Raw genomic sequence first — 23,138 nt, forward strand, 5'->3', positions numbered from 1 at the left:
GTGAATTCAGGAAGGGAAGTCCTTCTGGTTTAGAAATGGAGAATCAAGCTAGGTGCGGTAACACATGTCTTTAATGACAGCACTCAGAACTGTCATTCAAGGCAAGTGGATTTCTGTGTATTCAAGGCCAACCTGCTCTACAGAGTGAGTTCCAGGGTAGCCACAGCCACACCGAGAAACTTTGTCTCGAAAGTAAAAGGCTATTCTAATTTGTTCCATGAAGTAAATTCTATTTGTGCAACATTATGTTTCTATGTTTATGTAAGTGTGAAGGGATGGCAGTTCAGGTTTCATTCTAATTCAGGAGACAGCTTTCTTGTTTTTTTGTTGTTTTTTTTTTTTCTTTTATTTCCTTTCTGGCAGCACATACATGTTTTACTTAGATTTGCTTTCTTAAAAATCATCTGTCACATTTTTCTTCACACACACACACACACACACACGTGCACACGTGCACACGTGCACACGTATTGTTTTTGTTTTTTTAAGATAGGGTTTCTCTGTGTAGCTTTGGATGTCCTGGACTCACTCTGAAGACCAGGCTGGCCTTGAACTCACAGAGATCTGCCTTCCTCTGCCTACTAGAGTGCTGGTATTACCGGAGTGCACCACAGCACTCAGTTCACACATATATTCTTAAAATTCCAATTACAGTTGAATTTTCATTCTTTCTTTTATTTATTTTTTTTTGCAGACAGGATTTGTGTGTGTGTGTGTGTGTGTGTGTGTGTGTGTAGGCTTAGCTGTTCTGGACTTTGCAGACCAGGCTGGCCTGGAACTCACAGTGATCTGTCTGCCTCTGCCTCCCAAGTGCCAGGATTACAGGCTTACATTGAACCCGGCTTCCTTCCTTCCCTCCTTCCTTCCTTCCTTCCTTCCTTCCTTCCTTCCTTCCTTCCTTCCTTCCTTCCTTTCCTTTCCTTTCCTTTCCTTTCCTTCTTAAGATTTATTTATTTATTACATATAGAATGATCTGCCTGCAAGTCCATCTGCAGGTCAGAAGAGAGCACCAGATCTCATTATAGATGGTTATGAGCCACAATGTGCTTGTGGAAATTGAACTCAGGACCTCTGGAAGAGCAGCCAGCAGAAGTGCTCCTCACCTCTGAACCATCTCTAGCCTTCCTTCCTTTCTTTCTTTGACAGGGTTTTACTATATAGCTCCAAATGACCTATAGCCATGCTGCCCTTGAACTCAGAGATTCACCTGCCAAGTTCTGACACTATAAAGGCTTGTGGCACTAGCCCAAGCAAGCTTTGAAAGAAATTGGTTTTGTTGTTTTTGAGATAGGGTTTCTCTGTGTAGCCCTTGCTGTCCTAGAACTCAGCCTGTAAACTAGGCTGGCCTTGAATTCAGAAATCTAATTGTATTTAGACTGCCACCACCACCTGACTTGACATTTTTATTTCTGTTATACAGAGTTGACTAAAGTTATTTTCATATAAGTATATGGTTTAAGCATACCTTCAAAGATTGCACTTCTCAGTCTTCTCCTTCTCAGTAGTTTTGTTTTCTAGACAGTCTTGCTTCTATTCTCATACCATTAATATGTATGTTGAGTTTATGTGTGTAAAATGCATAGGGCCTATAAATGAGAGCATGAAATATTTGTCTGAGACAGATTTAATTCACTCAACTGTGGACAAACTTCATTTTAATTTAATTATTTTGGACAGGGTTTCTCTGTGTAGATCTGTCTTTCCAGGAACTCACTATGTAGGGTCTGCATTGTAGAGCAAGTTGGCCTTAAACTCAAGAGATCTGTTTTGGGTTGGAGAGATGGCTCAGAGGTTAAGAACACTGGCTGTTCTTCCAAAGGTCCTGAGTTCAATTCTCAGCAACCACATGGTGGCTTGAGTTCTGGTACACAGAAGAATGATGTATAAAGAATAAATACAATCTTAAAAAAAAAGAGATCTGTCTTCCTGTATCTACCATATATTTGTTAATATCTATGCATTTTACCAAAGATAATAATAGTACTTATTCATTAAACTATTTCAACTATCTAGTTAATATACATGTAATTCTTGGGTATGTCTGTTCAAAAAAACACTCTAAATTTTAAGATATATATCTTTCGTTTTATTTAATTGTCTTGGAAAATTACCAGTTGGCTACATAAGTTAAGACAGGTTCAGAATTGTGTTTCTTCCCATCACCTAAGCTCTGTTTTCAACCATCAAAGAAATATGTTGGGTCACTCTCATTATCTTTAGGTTAATTAACCATGTCTTTACAATGCTCCCTCTAATAAAAAAGAAATACATTCTAGGTCGTTTTCAGTGGATATGTTAAAACTTTTTTTTATTAATTAATTATACTTTATTCACTTTGTATCCCCCCTGTGGTTCCTTCCCTCCTCCTGTCCCAATCCCTCCCTTTCTCCACTCTCTGCATGCATGCCCCTCCCTAAGTCCACTGATACAGGAGATCTTCTTTTCCTGAGTACAAAATAAATATATAGCAATAACCTAAAATTCAGGGATGTGGGATGTTTTATTAGAACACACTTTGATTAGAACACTGTAATGTGTCTATTTTTTTTTTATTTTTCTTATTAGTTACATTTTGTTAACTCTGTGTCCCAGCTGTATCCCGCTCCCTCATTCCCTCCCCAACCCCACACTCCCTCCCTGGTCTGCTCCCTGCCCCTTTCCAAGTCCACTGATAAATCCACTTTCATTTGACCCTGTTTTATCAGGTATCTTCAGGGCTGGCTGCAAAGTCCTCCTCTGTGGCCTAACAGGACTGCTCCTCCCCTGGGGGGGGGGAGGTCAAAGAGCCTGCCTTTGAGATCCTGTTAGAAATAGTCCTTGTTCCCCTTACTTTGGAAAACTACTTGGTTACTGAGCTACCACGGGCCACATCTAAGCAGAAGTTCTAGGTTATATCCATAGATGGTCCTTGGTTGAGTGTCAGTCTCAGAAAAGACCCTGTGCCCAGATATATTTGGTCCTTGTAGAGCTCCTATCAAGTGACAAAACATGCTGGAGAGGTTGTGGAGAAAGGGGAACCCTCCTCCATTGCTGGTGGGAATGTAAACTGGTACAACCACTTTGGAAGTCAATCTGGTGCTTTCTCAGACAGTTAGGAGTAGTGCTACCTCAAGACCCAGCTATACCACTCCTAGGTATATACCCAAAATTTGCTCAAGTACACAACAAGGACATTTGTTCAACCATGTTTGTAGCAGCTTTATTTGTAATAGCCAGAACCTGGAAACAACTCAGATGTCCATCAACAGAGGAATGGATCCAGAAATTGTGATATTTTTACACAATGGAATACTACTCAGCAATCAAAAAGGAGGAAATCATGAAATTTGCAGGCAAATGGTGGGATCTAGAAAAAATCATTCTGAGTCAGGTATCCCAGAAGGAGAAAGACAAACATGGTATATATACTCACTTATATAGACCTACAAGATATGATAAACATAATGAAATCTACACACCTAAAGAAGATAATCAAGAAAGCAGACATGGGCGAAGATGATCAATCCTCATTTAGAAAGACAAATGGGATGTGTATTGAACGAATGACAGGAGTCTACCGCAGAAGGCATCTGAAAGACTCTAGCTAGCAGTGTTTCAAAGCAGACACTAAGACTCATAACCAAACCCTCGGCAGAGTGCAGGGAATCATATGAAAGAAGGGGAGTTAGTATGATATGTTAAAACTTTTTTAAAAAAGTGATGATTAATTTTTATTTTGAGACAGTGTTCTCATGCAGCTCAGGATAACCTCAAATTTGCTGTGTTGCTGAGGATGACCTGGAATTACTAATGCTCCGGCCTCTACCTTCCAGGTCCTGGAGTAATAGGTATGTGCCACCACATTCACTAGAAATGACTTTGTAACAAAACTCTACACTTAAATGATGGCCCTGGTATGCTCACTTTTGCAAATACCTGGTTAATCTTAGTCATCAGAGGAGATGCAACAAAAGCCCCAGCTTTGGAACTGTGGTTGTTAAAAACCGTTTAGCATTGCAAAACATTTTAGTGTTCAGCCATTTATCTGGTAGGAAGAGTTTGAGGTCTGTGACTTCTCTGCCATCTTGGAAGTAGGATTTACGTAAACTTGGAGCAAGCTAACTCATATCCAGAAGTTCCTGCACTTTCAGTTATTTAAATCCAGGATCCCTCACCCAGAAATCCCAAGGCTAAGAAATTAGGTCTTTTTACTCCTTCCTTCCTTCCTCCTTCCCTCTCTCTTTCCATCTTAAGATTTATTTATTATATATAAAATGTTCTGCCTGCAAGTGCACCTGCAGGTCAGGAGAGTACCAGATCTCATTATATAGATGGTTATGAGCCACAATGTGCTTGTGGAAATTGAACTCAGGGGCGGACTGGTTATTGGGAATTTGAGAACTCTGTGCTCACTTGGGTGGGATCTCTCTGAAGCTCAGAGGCGCAGGCTTATAGGTTGGAATACTGGCTCAGGACAATGTCATCGCGGGTCTGGGACTTCCTGGTCGCCTCCACCGAGGTAACAAAAAAGAAAAAAAAAAAAAAGTCAGTCGTCTTTGCGCGGCAGAGGCTTGCCAAAGACTCGCATCCAGTGTCCCGGCCGGACTGCGGTGCGTAGTATTTCAGGTCCCGCTCGTGGGAACCCAGCGATTTTTGCACCTGTTCCTTCTGCTTCTTCAGCGTTTTTCTCCTTTGAGAAAGAAGACATGTGCCTGCCCGAAGGCAAAATGAAATACTTTTCTGCCCAACTTCGACGAACAAGAAGCGGAAGTCTAGGCTCAAAGTAAGGTGTCTGGCACCTTTAAGCAGTTTAGACGCTCACGTGACCCAGAGAGCGCCGGGCCCAGCGGTCACGTGGGGGCGCGTGCGCCACACGCAGGAAGAGGCAGTCTGCGCCGCCTGCTCGCCCGAGCGGCTCCCGCCCACCCTGCAGCCGGGAGGGAGGGGAAGCGGCGGAGGGATCCCGCGGCGGCGCTCCGTGCGCGTGCGCAGCGAACAGCTGTCACCCAGTGCGGAACAAGTCTTCCAAAGATCCCAAAACCCTCAGGGAGGCCGCATTCTCTTCATTCGGGTGGCGTCTGGGCCTCCGCCCGCGGCGCAGGTAACCGCTTCTCGGTCCGGGCCGAGCGGGACGGGTGGCGGCCCCAGCCGATCTTCGCAGGAAAGCGGCGCGGGCCTGGGCGCTCCGCAGTGCACTGCCGTCAGCTGGGAGGGAGGAGGCGGCCGTGACAGCCCATTCTGGCTCTCCGGGTTCGGGAGCTCGCTCGCCTGGCTTCCCCGGAGCCGAGCCGAGGTGGTGCTGCTCCGGACTGCCGCGCCTGGGTGGTCTGTGGCGCCGGCCGCACACTGGCCGACACCGGGAAGGCCCGGCCTGTGCGTCCTCCGGGCCTTCCTTGGGGCCGGGATGTCCGACCCGTGAGGTAGCAGGTAGCCCGCCCCTCACTCGCCTTCGTTCTTGGCCCCGGCAGATGCTCTTTTCGTTTTTCCTTCCTCGGTCTTCTGAGGCCATTTCTTTGTGCAGTTCCTGGAGGAGCCATGATGCAGGGTAGACAGTGGGCGCTTAATAAATGCAAGTTGGATGCAGTGTGTGAACTGCCAGGGACAGGACGGTTGTGCGGTGGAAATGCTTTGGGGAAGGCTGCCGAGCTAGCCCGGGCAGGAACTTGGTGTTTTCTGCCCAGCAGTGAAAGCGGCTGGACTCAATTCTGATGCTTTCTTAGTGGACCCTAAAGGCAGCCCCCGGCGCGCAAGCTTTCACGTCCTGCCTCTGGGCAGGTGCTTTTTCATTTTTCTTTTTTTTCTGCACTGAGCATTTACACTTGGTGATTTACCTAGCACTGCGTATAAATACTAAGCTAGAACTGCAGACAGTTGCTGGAGGAGGTTTTGATAGGCTCGGTCGGCTTAGGTTATCACCTATTGCTTCATTTCACCCACTGAGTTTTGCACTTAAAAAGCGTGGTAGGCGGGAGCTTCATCATTTTTTTTATGGCAGAGATTTCTAATATTCTAATTTAAAAGTGCAATGATTAAAAAATTTGTGAGTTTAAACTTTTTTGTTGTTGTTATTTTAGAGTCAAGGTTTTACTAGATGTAGTTCTGCCCGACCAAGAACTCTTCATGATAGCTGGCCTGGAGCTCAAGGAAATCCTCCTGCTTTTGCCCCTCTAGTTCAGGGATTCCAAATGTTTACATTTATGTGCTGCTATCGCCAATTTAGTCTATAAAATTTACCCCTCACCTCTCAAGCTCAAGTGGTAGTGTGAATGCTTACTATCTGAATCTTAGGTTCAATCTCTAAGATTGGAAAAAAAGGAAAAAAATGTTTTTACTCTTTAGCACAATAACTACCTACGTTTTTCTAAAGCTTCCTGGCCTAGTAAGTGTCATGCTTTGTTTTGGAATGTAGTACCTAGTTTTTCAGGAAATATACATCTTTCTTTCCATTTTAGTGTTTTGAGTTTACACAAAATGTTTACAGTTTCACCACAAAATAGATAATATAATAAAATTCAACACAGAGGCTTGCTTTATTTTACTAAAAAACCTACTGAAGATTCCCAAACTCGCAGAGATCCGACTGCCTCTGCCTACTGAGTGCTGGGATCAAAGGTTTGTGCCATTAGCTGGGTGTGGAGGCAGAGGCAGGCGGATTTCTGTGAGTTCGAGGCCAGTCTGGTCTACAAAGTGAATCCAAGATAGCCAGGTTACAGAGAGAATCTCTGTCTCGAAAAACAAAAACAAACAAACAAACAAAAAAGTGTGCGCCATTGTGCTCAGCTTGTAAGTACCATTTCTTGTTTATTTATGTTTAAACTTTTTCTTACGATATATTTTGATCATGTTTTTCTTTCCTCCACCAACTCCTCCCAGATCCTCTCCACCTCTCTCTATATTTGGTGTTCTGTGTCTCTCTCTCAATCTCCCCACAAAACTGAACCAACCAACCAAAACTCAAACCATTTTTTTTTTATAAAATAAATAAAAAAAAGTCTGAACACTGACAGACACAGACAGTCAGAGGTGAGGGGAGAGAAGAGAGACAGATCCTTTTTATCTTAGTGAAGTATTTCTGGGCCAAGGGCCTGCCCTGGAGTCTGGTTGATATATCCATGGACACTGCATTGGAGAGAACTGACTTTCCCAGGTGATATCGATTACAAGTAGCTTCTTGGTTAGGAGTAGGATTCCATGTCCTCTTCTCCGTCATCTAGCTTGAACCTGTACAGGTCTTTCTGTGTTGCCACAGTCTCCATGAGATTATATGTTCATCCTTCCTGTTGTGCTGCCTCTTGCCTTACAGTCTTCCCTCCTCCCCTTCTGCAAAGATCCTTAAGACTTGGGGATGGAGGAGTTTGATGAAGATATCCCATTTAGATCTGAGTGCTCCAAAGTCCCTCACTCTGCACATGGTCCAGTTGTGGGACTCTGGGTTATTACCATCTATTGCAAAAAGCTTCTCTGAGTAGTGTGGAGTGAGGCCCTGATTTATTAGTATAGCAATATGCATTGGCAGCCGTTTATTGCAATGTTCCTTTATCAGAATAACAGTCGTAGATTTTTTTTTTCCTAGGTCCATTACGTATTTCAAGTGTTTGGCCACTTAAGCAGTATCATGGATTTTATCTCATGGCAAATGTAATAAAAAAGTGGTTGTTTACTCCAATAATAACACCAGTATGCATTGTAGGCAGATTATAGGTTACATGGTTTGTAGCTGGGTGATATTGATGATTAATTTTCTTTTTTGATATGGTGTAAAGTACCTTCCATCACCATGAATGCTAGTGAGCCAGGGTAAAGCTTCTATTTGGGTACCACCTCAATTTCTCCATGTTTGATGATATACAAAGGTAGTGTTTTCAGCATTAAGGCTTTACCATTAGGTTGTGGCAACTAAACAAAAGCTTTGGTAATAGTCTGTTATGTTTTGCAGGCATGTCTATGGGATCCATTTGGCCTATGACTCCATAACATTTCCAGCACTGGGGTTTTGTGACAGATAGCTAATTGGGGTTTTGTCTCCCCTATTATATGATTCCATTTTGATTACTTTCATAGATTATATATTTAAGGAAACTTCTAAAGGAGCAGATTTCTATATGGCTTTTCAAAAAGCTTCCATTGTCCCTCCCCATATTTTCTCTTTTACTCTGCTCTCCCATTTCTCTCCCCATTTGAACTATTCTGTCTTCCTCTTTATCTCTCCATAATACTGTATCCCACCTATCTTTTACTAGGTATTTAACCTCTGTGGCTATTCAAATTATAGCTTATATTTGTAAAGAGTAAAAACTGACATCCACATATAAGAGAAAACATGCAGTATTTTCTCTTTTGGGCCTGGGTTACTTAGGATGACTGTTTTCCATTTACCGGCAAATTTCATTTTTGTTAAAGAACCAAGTAATATTTCATTGTGTAAGTGTACCACATTTTCATTATCTATTTCAATAGCTGATTAGCACTTAGACTGTTTCCAGTTTCTGGCTATTATGTGTAGAGAAACAATGAACACGGATGAGAAACACTTAAAGAAATGTTCAATATATTTAGTCATCAGGGAAATGTAAATTAAAACTACTTTGATATTTCATCTTAACTAAGTCAATAAAATAAATGATAACGCATGTTGCCAGTGAAAGGCTTATTTATTGCTGGTGGGAGTACCAACAAGTACAAGCTGTCTAGAAGTTAGTGTGGAGGTTTGTCAGGGAATTGGGAATCAATCTACTTCAAGGTTCAGCTGCTTGATTATATTTTGGGGATAGGGTCTCACTTTAGCTCTGGCTGGCCTGGAACACACTATGTATACCAGACTGGCCTAGAATTACCAGAGATTTCCCATTTCTTTTTCCTTACTGTTTCTCATCTGAATTTCTTGGGAGATATTGTATCATGTTTTGTTTTTACAGTCCTGGGGATAGAACCTAGGGCCTTATACATCCATTGTGTATTTTTGTCTTTACCACCATAGAGAGTGTTGTAAGTCCTAAAATATAAATTTAAAATAGTAGTGTTAAATGAAACAGGATACCAGCAACAGTAAGTCTGGACAAGGGAGCTGACACAGAATTCATAGTTTCCTTCAGGTATGAGGTTTAACTAGAGTGAGACAGACCCAATACTACAGCTCTTTTTCTTTTTAAAAATTAATTTATTTTTTGAAATTTTATGTATACTGGTGTTTTGCCTGCAAGTATGTCTGTGTGAGCTTGTCAGATCTTGGAGTTACAGACAGTTGTGAGCTGCCATGTGGGTGCTGGGAAGTAAACCCAGGTCCTTTGGAAGAAGAGTCAGTGCTTTTAACCATTGAGCCATCTTTCCAGCCTTTTGTTTTTCTTTTTATACTTATTTTTGTTTTATGTACATTGGTGTTTTGACTGACTGTATATCTGTGTGAGGATGTCGGATCCCCTGGAACAGGAGTTACAGACTGTTGTGAGCTGCCTTGTGGGGGCTGGGAATTGAACCAGGGTCTTCTGCAAGAGCCGTCAGTGCCATCTCTCCAGCCCCCTCATTTTATTTTCCAATCCCCTAACTCCCAAAGCTTCCCTACACATTTCCCTCTCTGCCCTTTGGAATTAACTGATAAACTGAAAATACATTGCCTTTCATATTCCTTGGTAGCTGGGTCTAATCCCACCCATGCAGTCAGAATAATCCCTTTAAGAAGTTGATCCTCCTTGCTCCACCTTCAAGTGATTCTTCATTGTGGGAACCAGCATGTAGTTTTAGCCTGTAGTTTTTGAGGCTTTGATCAGTCCATCATTTTCCATTATCCTCATCTGTTTCCTTACCTATCAGAATGGATTTGATATTTTGTTCTTACTCCTTTTGTCCTCAGTGCTTTTCTGATTTGTACTTTACTGTTTATTCAGTTTTACCTCGTCACACCCTTTCTGAAAGCTCAGCCAGAGTTGTGAATGGCTTGTTACACATGTCTTGCCTGAAATCCCAGCCCTAAAGAGGTAGAGATAAGGAGGATCAGGAGTTAAAGGTCAAGTCAGGCTTAGCTCAAGGCCTGCCTGTGCTACTGGAGACCCTCTCATAAAAACAAAATAGCCAGATCATGTAACAGGGCAGGGATTGGGGGGGAAAAAGATTTATTTTTATTTTATGTACATTGGTGTGTTTTACCTGCATGTGTGGGTGTCAGATTCCCTGGAACTGACAGTTAGGAGCAGCCATGTGGGTGCTGGGAATAGCAGCCAATGCTCCTAACTGTTGAGCCACCTCGTTAGCCCCCATTTTTGTTTTGCTTGTTTGGTAAATTTTCTTACTGTAGTGTTTACTTTTAATAACTCCGATGAAAATTTTAGTATAGCTTTAAAAGAATCAAAAATAGTTTTAGGGTATGGTATCATGAGATTACTGTTGGTTGTCTGCATGAAATTTTTTATATTGCATTTAAACTAATTCTTAGAGATCAGAATTTGGCTTAAAGAAAAAAGTATATACAATGTGCTAAATACTTATTAGTATGGGATGCTGGTGACATGAAAACCACTGCTTTTAAAGGAAAGAGATTCAGGAGCCATTTTGAGTAACCATGGCCCAGGAATATAGATTTAGGTTACTTCAAATGCCATGTTCCAACATGGAAACAATTTGGGACAGGATCTTAATCTTTTATCTTACAGTGTGACCCACGCTACTGTCTCACTCATGTAGTCCACTAACTGTGTAGCCTCTAACAGTGATCCTCCTTACCTAAATCTCCAGAGCAGTTGGATTTGCAGGCCTGGCTCTTTTCTTTTTCTCTATTTTTTCAAATACAGGGTCTTATGCATACGGATTCTAAACGTAGCTCAGAGTTTAGAATTTGAATTTCTGATTTTCCTCCTTCAGTCTCCCTAGTGCAGGGAATGTAGATATATCCCACCATACTTGGACATGTCCTACCTCTCCCCTTCCCTTCTTATTTCTGGTATGGTTTTGTTTTCCAGCTCCAGCTGGCCTTGACCGGATGATCTTCTGCCTCAGCCTACAGAGTGTTAGGATTTTAGGTGTTGGAATTATTGCTACCTGCTCCTCCCCGCAGAGCTGGGACTCAGTCCTTGTCAATGCTAGACAAGCATTGAACAGTTAAGCTATATGCATCTCCAGCCTCAGTTCAGAAATCTTGACTTTTGTTCCTTTTCATTTGTCATGAAATTTTCTTCAGAATATACCAAATAGGCACCCAAATTGGATGTCACTGCCTACTATGTATACAAGCCTGTATTTTGTTTAGATAAAATTTTGTTTGGATAAATTGCCTCCTTGGTGTCCCACATGCCCCCTTTCTTCACAGCAACAAAATGTGAGCAAGATTACTTTTTTTAAAATTTTATTTTATTTCTTATTTTAATCACAGGTTATTCACTTGTATCCCAGCTGTAGCCCCCTCCTTCTCAATCCCACCCTTTCTCCCTCATCTCCTCCCTGACCCTTTCCAAGTCCACTGATAGGGGAGGTCCTCCTTCCCTTCCGCCTGACCCTAGCTTATCAGGTATCTTCAGGACTGGCTGCAATGTCCTTATCTGTGGCCTAGCAAGGCTGCTCCTCCCTTGGGGGGAGGGGGGAAGAGATCAATGAGCCAGTCATTGAGTTCATGTCAGAAATAATCATTGTCCCCCTTACTAGGGAACCCACTTGGATACTGAGCATGGGCTACATCTGAGCAGGGGTTTTAGGTTATGTCTATGCACATGCATGGTCCTTAGTTGGAGAAACAGTCTCATAGAAGACCCCTGTGCCCTGATATATTTGGTCCTTGTGGAGTTCCTAGGTCATACTAACTTCCCTTCTTTCATATGATTCCCTGCACTCTGCCGAAGGTTTGGTTATGAGTCTCAGCATCTGCTTTGATACAGTGCTAGGTAGAGTCTTTCTGTGTTAGGCTCCTGTCCTATTCCTTGTTTTCTCCTAGTTCCAGTGTCGATCCCCTTTGTCTTTCTAAGTGAGGACTGATAATCTTACCCCTGGTCCTCTTCCTTGTTTATCTTCTTTAGGTGTACAGATTCTAGTAGGTTTATCCAATTTTATAGGTCTAGTACCCACTTATAAGTGAGTATATACCGTGTGTGTCTTTCTGCTCTTGGGATACCTCACTCAGGATGGCTTTTTGCTAACCTTAGAGAGAACTATTATTTTCTTGAATGGTGTGAAAAAAATGTTTGAGTTCCAGGAACTGGAGATTTTAAGGGGTAGAAGTCCAAAACTACTTCCTGGCATACTCAGATAAATTCAGATTTCCTTTTCTACTCTTTTTCTCACTCACGTTCCTCTGTCTTGTTTTCAGTCATATTTGCCTCCTTACTACCTCTTGAATAACAGAGCCTAAGAGATTTTTTTCCTTGCCTGAAATATTCTCCTTCCAGATACTTACCTGTTTATTTCTCTTCTTGAGGCATCTCCTGGATTTTATTTCTCTAAATCACCTTCCTGTGCCCATTTTGAAACAAGACCCCTCTCAATGGGCTCTGATTTTCCTTAGTACTTACTATTGTAAATCAGAACTCATGAAAAGCAGCTTTGTCTGCAGAGACTGATTGACTGATTAGAATTTCAATACTGTGGAGAGGTTGGAATGTGGCAGGGCCAGAAAGTAGTTAACCTTATCTTAGGCTCCTTTTAGTTACCTGCACCAGGTAGCCATTCATTTTCTTACTTTTTGTGCCAGAACTGACATCTTGTGACTAACAGATAAAATCCTTTTGGAATCTATTAATTTAGTAGACCATCAGCTTCCACCAACCAAATGCTAAGAATATCATCAGATAGCCTCTCAGGCCTATAGAAAAGCTTCCTTTATCTTTCTGTAACAGCCTCTCTGATGTACCCATCAATATATTTTCAACTTGCCTTGATTTATGATTCTCTTTTTTCTGTAAAACTATAAAACTCATGAAACTGCTTCCATGTTGGGACATGGAATTGGCGTAAACTAAATCTGTGTTCTCTGGGCCAGAGTCACTCAAAATTGCTCCAGAATAAACTATCTCTTATTCCCTTTAAGATGAAAGCTGCATTGTATGCATTGACAGTATTTATTTACTGTTTTTGTCATTACCTTAGTTCCAGGACTGTTTTGTTCTTTGAATGCCTGTTGAACTCAAGTTAGGAATTCAGTCTCTGTTGAATTGCTAGCTGCATTTCCAGTCTCTTCAATGGCTGCTGCCTCTGCTGAGAGAAATACCAAGGCCACTCTTATACTTTGGCTAGAAGAAAAGGAATATTTCATTTCATACTTCTTTATTATATTTGTACAGCAGATGTGAACAAGACTATATACCAACCTGCCTTTCTTTTCAGGGTTTGACAGTGGCTACTGGGAAGTAGCAGCATTGGGAGAGACAGCTTGCTGTCTATAGTGTGGGTAGCTCATTGAGTCCTATATTGCACAGACAGTTGGGAACTCAAAGGTAGGAAATATGCAGAGGGTGCTTCAAGGGAAGGAATATTTGAAGTCACAAAGAGCTTAACTTGTTTGAGAAACTTAACGTTAAGTACTGTTAGAAGGTAAGGTACAGTTGGCTTTCTATTGTAGTATTTTTGTATCAATGAATTGAAACAACCAAGGGCTTGCAAAAATTTCCATTTGGTTAAAGATGTAGCTTAGTTGATAGAGACCTTGCCTAGAGGCTTTGACTATGATTACCAGTACCACATAAGCAATGTGTTCATGTGCCTATAATTTTACCTTATAGGCATATGGATCACAAGTTCAAGGTCATCCAGAACTACATAACAAGTTCAAGTTCAGACATGGCTATATAAGAGGAAAATTGTATCATCATAGTTTATTCCCTGTGTTGGATAACATTATATATCAGTTTCACACAAGCTAAAATCATCTGTGAGCAGGAAATTTCAATTAAGAAAATGCCTCCAGGGCTGTCAGAAAGCCTATAGGGCATTTTAATTAGTGATTGATGGTGAAGGACCCAGCCCATTGTGGGTATTGCCTTCCCTGAGCTGGTTAGTCCTAGGTTCTAAACAAAAGCAGGCTAGTAAGCCATGATGAACAAGCCAGGCAGCACCACTCCTCTTTGGCCTCTGCATCATCTCCTGCCTCCAGGTTCCTGCTCTGTTTTAGTTCCTTTCCTGACTTCCTTTGACTATGAGCTGTGATGTGGGAGAGTAAGCCAATCAAACCTTCCTCCCCAAGTTGCTTTTGTTACAGGAATAGTAATCCTGAGTAAGACATTACCTAAACAATATAAGATCAATTATTGGCTTTCCTTTACATTGTAATGGATATTATTAGTAATACAGAAATGATTTTAAATTATAGAAAGATGTGTGTAGGTTATATGCAAGCTGTAAGCCATTTTACATGAAGTATTTGAATGTCCTTGAACAATGATATCCTTGGGGGAGGATCCGTTATCCTATGGATGCCTGAGATGAGTCAGTGATTGTTTTGCAAGGACCAGATTTCATGATGCTTCTAAATATTTACGAGTTAGCTATATAGAATGAGTCTTTCAAAATTATTTTTATTGTGTTATATATATGTATGTGTATATGTGTATGTGAATGTATGTATGTGTATGTGTGTATGTGGTGTTTATAGGCATTTGTGTGCCTATTCGAAGAAAGGGACCAGGCAGGAGGACATCAGGTCTCTTGTGGTATCATGTTCCATCTTATTCCCTTGAGAAAGGATCTCTTAGCTAACCCTGGAGCTAGGCTGGCAGCCAGCAAATCCCAGTGATTATTCTGTCTATGCCTCCTCCCACAATGCTGGGGTTATAAAACATGACCGTGTTTGGCTTTTATCATGGATACTGGAGTTTGAATTGAGGACTTCAGTAAATGTTCTTATCACAATAAATGTTCTTAACAGTTGAGTGAGTTCCTCTGGTACCCCTATTCTTGAGTTCTGTCCTCATTTTCTGGTGGTTTTGCCATGTGATTGGTTTGTAAATTATTGTAGGAAAGCATTTTTATAAAAAAACTGGAAGCATACTTTAGCTCTGTGCTAAGGATATGAACACTTTCCATGCAGAATATATGCTAGGCCTTTATATATAAAATGCATGTATGAGTGAGATAGTAGAATTTGTATATCTGCGGTAGACTGTACTTCTAGAAAATTCATTTTTACTTAGAAAGTTTTCATGGAAGTCAGCAATACAGTCAGGTCAGTGATTCTGTGCTCAGAATAGGAGTGTGTTAGAAGCCTGAGGCCTCTTTTTCCTGGAGTCCAGGAAAGATGTGAAAGTCTCAGAGAGGTGAAGAGTGGTCATTAACTAAAGAATTCCTTAGGTAGACACATGCATGCTATTTTGTGAAGGCCACTTACTAAACACAACTCCAGTAATACATTGTTGATGGCCACATTTTCTCTGCAGAGACATCTGTAACCATCATGGAAGAGGTAGAGGTGGAGAGTCCCCTGAATCCTAGTTGTAAGATAATGACCTTCAGGCCTTCCATGGAGGAGTTTCGGGAGTTCAACAAATACCTCGCGTACATGGAGTCTAAAGGAGCCCACCGAGCAGGTCTTGCCAAGGTGACTATACTTAGACTTGTCCTAAAAAGTATCATTTGACTTTTAAATTACGCTCATAGTTTTCCTTTCTTTCAATGGAATGTGTCCGCTTTTCTTGTTAACTTTCCTGGAACACTTCATTTTTTTAAAAAAAATCTTTGTTTTTTCTAGATTATTTATACCAGGCTCTAACTTCACTCTCTCTTTCAATCTCTCGCTCAATATATCAAGGCTTCCAGAGGTGGGAGGGTATTAATTTTCATCAATTTCTCACAGATGTTTCCTTGTATTGTTCTTTTGCTATTGTTTAAAAAACAAAACAAAACAAAACAAAAAGCAATGGTTATACTGGCTTCTATGTGAAAAATGAGTTTGGTGTTAAGGGCAAGTGTCCATAGGAAGTCTTATTAGGGATAGTGTGCTTATCTATTGAAGAGGTGTTGGTAGTTTAGAATAGTTAAAAAGAGAAGCCATTTTTAATTATGTTTATGATTCTTGTTTTTAAAGATATAGTATTATCTTTAAAAGATATAATGGTAAGGTGCCAAAGACTACATTGCAGGTTCAGATCATAGATCATATTTAGAGGTTTGAAGGAACGATTGTCAGTATAATTTATCTTATTTATGCCAGGAGATGTATTCTTTTAGAACATAATAGAAATGTACTTTAATTGAAAACTTTCCCTAGGAAACTTTTGTTTTGTTTTGTTTTGTTTTGGCCTGTTAATGCTTAGATGTTGTTTGTGATTTAATTTTCTGTAGACAGTAATTTCATTAAACAAATGCTTGAGACTGGCAGAGCCTGTTGCTAAGCTCATCCATTTCACTGGACTTGTGGGGTGGGTTTTCCATATCTGTTGTGAAGGTAAAATGGTATGAACAATTGTTAGCTGAACAGGGAAGTTCAGAACTACAGGTATTGGAGTACAGATGCCCTGATCCATACTTGAGGCTGTTAGAAACCCAGTTCTTCACTGTTCATGGCGTTTTGCTGCCAGAGGTCATTCCTTTTGTTATTTTTCTGCAGCCAGTAGTTGTCCTCTGACTTCCATATTTGTGCTATGCACTTCCCATGTCTCTGTCCCCCTTATAGCTCTCATACACAGAATAAGTAAGTCTAAAAGTTGTTTAGAATTTGCTTTTTCAGTTTTGGTGCCTCAGAAATTTTCAGATAACCATTTGAGATAGAGGTGGGAAAATCATTTTTCAGTTGAATAGAAGGTGTTTTTTTGTTTTTTTTTTTCAGTCATTTGGCACACATACTTAGTCATGAACATGTAATGATTTATAATGCCTTATCAAAAATTTGGGCTTTATTTGCATAGAGAGAAGCTGGAAAACATTCTCTCCTTTCTTTCCAGATATCTGTGTGTGTGTGTGTGTGTGTGCGTGCGTGTTTATGTGTATATGTATATGTGTATATATTTGTATCTCTCTATCATCTTTTTTTTTCTTTTTCAGACAGATTTCTCATATATCTCAGTGTTCATAACTGACCTTTATATGAAGCCCTTGGTCCCCTTTTTGTTTCTGGAAAACATCTCTTGGTCCACTGAGATTAATATACTTTTTGTCTGGTGTTAAGGTGACATACTTAGTAACTAGATAGGAAACAGCAGCAACCCTCATGAGGGAGCTGAAGGCACACTGACTACACCTAAAATTAATGACAATTACAAGTACACCTGAGTCCAGTGTACCCCTCCCTGAACATAAGACTCACTGATAAAGGCAAGAGTTCTATAATAATGTTTTTTTTTTTTTTTTATACTAGGATGACAGTTGAATCGCTTTCTTCTGAACAGTTTTTGGCTATATTTTCAATCACATAAGTTATGTTTAATCTAGTCTCATTCCTATTCTGTAAGCTTAAGTAGTTTCAAGTGAGCAGAACTCCAGTAAACCACATGACTTGGTTAAAATCCAGATACACATATGTAGATGTTTTTCTTTGGGCCTTTCCTTTGGGAACAAAGATACCCTGTGGTCCTTTCTTAATGTGTTATTGACAACATTTAATGCATTTGTCTTAACTTACCATTTGAGAACAATAGTTGAGTACTTTCAATAATAGCGAGTTTTTATTTTATTTTATTTTATTTTATTTTATTTATCCAAATCTTGTTAGATAGTCCTGGCTGGCCTTGAACTTTCAATTCTTCTGCCTCACTAATCTATGATTCCAAGTACTGGGATGACAGGTGTATGTGACTGTGTAGCATTGCTATCAAATAACATTGACTATCTGTATTCAAGTTGGGAAATTGACAGTTTCTTTAAGGATAAAATTTGTTTTGTTATAGGGATATCATGAGGAACTTTAAAATATGAAATGTATGATGCTTGTCCCTTGTAGTACTTATATACATAGATTGTATTAAAGCAAACATTATGCACATTATGCTTCATAAACACAAGAGTGCAGATTTGTACCTGTGCCTGCAAAATGAAGATAGCACAAGCATTGTTCTTCCTTTGCCAGTTTATAGACAGCATCTGGCTTCAATGTATGTAGTGGTATGCATATTTTATCTGGAAATGTCTGGGTTTGGGGAAATAGTGACGTAAAGTATGTATTCTGTCTTGATATACTCATGAAGGTAGTATATATATTTGATAGAAATAAAGCAAAAAATAGGATTCCTTTACTTTTACTCATTAAATGTAAAGGTGTTACTTTGAAATTGTTTAATGACCATATATGTTGTTTTTGATTTCCAACAGTGTAAGGTAATTCGATAATTAAAAATTTAAAATGGAACTGATGGGATGATTATGTAGGAAAAGCACTTGCTTTACAAACCTTATCTGCTGATTGACTGTTCAGTCTCTGGATCCCATGGATGGTGGAAGGAGAGAAGCAATTATTGAAAGTTGTCTTCTGATCTCAACTTGCATACCACTTCCTTCCCCCATGCACATTAATCAAATCAAATCAAATCTAAAATTAATTCAAAGAAAATAATTGGTGTAAAGGCTTGCATTTGTCCTCCTTCCTTCCTTTTTTTTTTTTTTTTGAGATGGGGTTTTCTGTGTATACCTGTCTGGCCTGGGATTCACTATGTGTGCACTAAGTTGTCCTCAGACTTACAACTCAGAGTCTTTGTAATAATTTTCATTTTGTTCAATACTTTGTTCCCTATTTTTAGAAAATAGTTTAATTGTATTTCTGGGAGTCTGAAGAGGTGGCTCAGTGACTAAAAACACTCCTGTTTTTGCAGAGGATCTGGGTTTCATTCCCAGTACCATATGCTAATATACGGTCATCCATAAGTCCAGGGACAACAGGCATTCATGAGGTACACATATGTGCTTGTAGGCAACACACACACTTAAAATAAAATAAATATTCAAAGAAACTTTTAAGAAAAAATGAAATATTCCTGGAACACTAATTTATTTTTATTATTTACTCATTTTTATTTTTAAACATGAAAATTTTATTTATTTTACCTTATTGTATGTGTGATGTGAGAGTACATACAGTGGTTGGACAGCCTTTGGAAGTCATTTATATCTCCAAGGATTAAACTCAGGTGTTAGCTTGAAAGTATGTGTGCCACTGGTGTATAGGAGACCTCAGAGGTCAGAGGAGGGCATTGAATTATTTGGAACTCAGTTACAGAAAGTTGTGAACTGCCATTTAGGTGATGGGAGTCTTCTGCAAAAGCAGTAAGTGTTCTTCTTCCACTGAGATATTTCTCTAGCTGCTATTTTTATGTTTTAATTTTGAGACAAGATCTCTTGTATCTCAGGCTGGTGGCCTTGACCTTGCTATGTAGCCAAGAATGCTTCTACTGTCTGAATGTTTATTACAGGCATGTACTGCCATGCCAGTTTTATGTGGAACTGGAGCTAGAACCCCAGGCTTGGTATATACATGATCTCTCTCTTTCTCCTTCCCTTCTTCCCTCCCTCTCTTTCTTTCTTTTTCTTTTTTTCAAGACAGGGTATGTCTGTGTAGCCTTGGCTGTTCTGGAACTAACTAGGTAGACCAGTCTGGCCTTGAACTCATAAAGAGATCTGTCTGCCTCTGCCTCCTGTTTGCTGGGATTAGAGATGTGCACTACCACTGCCTGCCTGGCTGTATGCTTGATATTTCTTATTCTTTTAAGATTTATTTATTTATGTTTGCATGTGTTGATTTCTGAGTATAAGCTGTGTCTTTGCAGATGTCTGCAGAGGCAGATGAGGGTGTCAGATCTCTTGGAGTCACAGGCATTTGTGAGCTTTCTCTTGTGGGTGTTGGGTACCAATTTCAAGTCCTTTGGAAGAGCAGCAAACTGCTGAACTATGTCTTTAGCATTCAAAGTTGATATTGTAACACTATATTCTTGACTTCCTTTGATATGTTACCAAGATTATAATAGTATCTTTAAAATAAATTATGTTTGTTTTCGGTGTGAGTTTGTACATATGAGTGCAGATAGGAACCTGTTCAGAGGAATTGGATCCCCTGGAGCTGGAGTACTTTTACCCTCTCAGCCATCTCTCAAGCCTTCCACTTTTACACTTTTAAACCTCTTTAAAACTGGTATTGATGTGGGCTGGGGTGATATTAAGTACTTGCTGTGGAAACATGAAGACCTGTGTTCCGATTCCCAATACCCATGTTAAAAAGATTGGTGCTGTTATACTTTTCCATAACCCTAGTGCTGGAAAAGTTAAGAGAAGAACTCTGGATTCAATGAAAAACCCTGTTTCAACATAAAATTAAAAAGGTGGATGGCAATAGAGGAAAACATTTCATATCAACCTCTGGCCTGCACATACACATGTGTATTTAAATGCATATACACAAACACAGAAATAGGCAGACATATACACAGAACCAAAACCTAATATTTAGAGGTGCATAGGCACATAAATTGGTTACTAATAAATATTATAGTCGTTGCCTATTGAACAGGGATAGATTTATTTGGAAAACGGAGCATGGAGGACCTCAGAGGTGGTGGCAACATTCTGTTTCTTATACCTCCATAAGTGGGTTCCCTCTGTTTTGGTTTCTTTTTTGTTTTGTGTTTGTTTGTTTTTGACATAGGGTTTCTCCGTGTAGTTTTGGCTTTCCCGGAATTCACACTGTAGATCAGGCCGGCTTTGAACTTAAAATGATCTGCCTGCCTCTACCAGCCTGAGATTAAAGAAAGGCATGTGTCACCACATTCGTTGCTTCATGAGTTTTACAGTACTTTTATTACAGAGGTGTTGAGGAAATGTTAAATTGTGTTTTTTGAAAAATAAAAGATATCTAATACTTAGTCTGAAATAGTTTCAGGTTAATATTTTGTTTTGTTTTTAGGTGATTCCGCCTAAGGAGTGGAAGCCGAGACAATGCTATGATGACATTGATAATTTGCTTATCCCAGCACCAATTCAGCAGATGGTCACAGGGCAGTCGGGACTGTTTACTCAGTACAACATCCAGAAAAAAGCCATGACTGTGAAGGAGTTCAGGCAGCTGGCTAACAGTAGCAAGTGAGTCACTTGGGTTTATTTTGTATTTCTTCCAAAGTGGTTGTGTGTATGGCAAGAAGCCAAGTAGACAGAGAAGCTTGTAATGAAAAGAAGTCTCTTTTGTCATCTCTAGTCCTCATCTCCTGTTTCTGTTCTTCAAATGATGGCTTATTCCTTATTTACATTTGCTTACTTCTGAGGAAATTGTTCCACAGTTTATTACACCATCTGTAAAATCTAGAAATGTTCCTTTTTTTTTTAGTTGTCACAATGCAATGCAATGTCCGGATTAAAAATGAATTCCTTTTAGCTTTGTTAGGCAAAATTATATTCATAATTTTGATTAAGACTAAAATTTTATAAGCATTAACAATTTATAAAAGAAAACTATAAGTGAATAGCAAAGCACCTATTGTTATATTGGTTATCTATGATATATAACAAATTCTCAAAATTAGCCTCTTGAGCTATTCAATTTATAAAAGTCAGAAACTTAGGAGTCATGTAGATTAGTGATTTTAGCTTAGGGTCTCTTCTGAGTTTGTTGTCAAGGTGTTGACTGGGATTGCTGCTGCTTGAGAACTTGGCTGGAAGATTTTTCCCAAGAGTGCGCCTTCAATGAGCCTCAGTTCTTCCTATTTGTCCTTTAAGTGAAACTTTATAAATATGTAGAAACAAGATATGTTCCTATTATCTTTATCTTCAGTCCTTCTATTTACTCATATCTTTAGAAACACCTCTGTTGGTTATTAATATTTACTAATAATAGATCTTTTAGTTAACCAGGGGTTATTTCTAAACCAGCTGTATACCCAAATTACCACAAAGACACTAGGGTTTATTTAATTAACCTATAACACAATGCTGGGCAATAGTTATTCTATCTTAAACCTCTAAGCCCACATAATGTCCTACCATTCAGATTTCACCCATTATACTTGCTTTTAATTAGATCTTAGGACCAGTCCATCTCTCCACGTGGTTTTAAGACCTCTCCTGCAGAGTGTCCACTCTTTTTCCTGCTTCCTCACTCTCCTCCTGACCAGGATATCCCACCCTATCCCTTCCATTGCACAGTATTGGGGCTGGTTGTTTAATTGACAGTATAGAGAACAAATGGTGGCATGTTTACACAAACTTGAGACAGATGATGCTTAGCATAAACATCACAATGCAATGTCCGTATTGAAACCAGATAGTGAGGTAGAGAAATCAGCATTTAAATGAACAAGGATAAATTGTATACATTCCAAAAGAACCTTATACCAACGTACCTCAGAGTAAATTGGAGACATTGGTCCATTTTTCTCTTAATTACTTCTGCATGTGTATATAAGTTCAGTATTTTTTTTTTAAATTAAGTTTGTTCCTTGACAATTTCATACATGTATTTAATGTATTTTGGTACTTTATTCACTGACCTCTTTTATTTTTCTAACACCCTTGTCAGTTCCTTTTCCTTATAAATCCCTTTCCCATGCACATGCCCTTTTGCTTTGTTATGTGATGTACTGACTTTAATTAAGGATGTCTGAGAGATCATGGATTTATAAATATCAAATGGAATCAGTAGGCTTACCAGTGGGTATATATCTGAAGATAACGATGTCCCCTATCCCTAATCCTTCAGTAGTCAATAGATTTCCCCATCCTTTACTTGCAGTTGACAGGTCTAATATTCTGCAGACCCAGATTAGACAGCCACAGCTGCAGTGAGTTCATGATTAAAATAGCTATGTCCTGTCTAGTGGATGGCTTCTCTGTGTTTCTTCTCTGTCTTCCTGATCCTACATTCTTTCTGCCTTCTCTTTGGCAATGTTCCCTGAATCCTCATATAGTGGCAGGTGGCTTCTTCAAGAGAAATTGAGTAGGTGCATACTGAATGGGGAGAAGAATGAAGTTTTACTTTTGTTTTTGACACAGGAAGATAGCCTGTCACTATAAAGCATAGGCTGATACTGAATTTGTAGTCCTCTTATCTCAGGCTTCCAAGATCTGGCACTATAGGTATTTGTAACCACACCCAGCAAAAATTTCTTTTTGAAGAGAAGACTGTAAAGAATTTATGCATGTATTAAAAAAAAGAGATTTATTTATTTATTTATATGCAGTGTTTTGCTTGCAGATATGCCTGAATGCCAGAAGAAGGTACCAGGTATCATTATAGATGGTTGTGAGCCACCATGTGGTTGCTTTGAATTGAACTCAGAACCTTT

At 39.6% G+C, this 23,138-nt stretch overlaps 1 protein-coding gene across 11 annotated transcripts in view; it reads left to right on the forward strand.

Moving 5' to 3' along the window:
- The first annotated feature begins 4,949 nt into the window (after window positions 1–4,949).
- Window positions 4,950–23,138, forward strand: part of Kdm4c (lysine demethylase 4C) — a 281,505-nt gene continuing 263,316 nt past the window's right edge. For 8 of the 11 annotated variants that reach the window (XR_009585134.1, XM_060365727.1, XM_060365725.1 and 5 more), the window contains exons 1-3: window positions 4,950–5,080; window positions 15,324–15,484; window positions 20,768–20,943. Coding sequence is in view for 8 of the 11 variants with exons in the window: in XM_060365727.1 (XP_060221710.1) it covers window positions 15,341–15,484; window positions 20,768–20,943 (320 nt within the window). In the remaining 3 variants the exon portion in view is untranslated. Of the gene's footprint in view, window positions 5,081–15,323; window positions 15,485–20,767; window positions 20,944–23,138 lie in introns of those variants that run through there. The other 3 variants (XM_060365726.1, XM_060365728.1, XM_060365730.1) reach the window with 3 other exon arrangements.

This window comes from Meriones unguiculatus, chromosome 12 (genome assembly GCF_030254825.1).
Source record: "Meriones unguiculatus strain TT.TT164.6M chromosome 12, Bangor_MerUng_6.1, whole genome shotgun sequence".
In the NCBI taxonomy this organism is placed as follows: Eukaryota; Metazoa; Chordata; class Mammalia; order Rodentia; family Muridae; genus Meriones; species Meriones unguiculatus.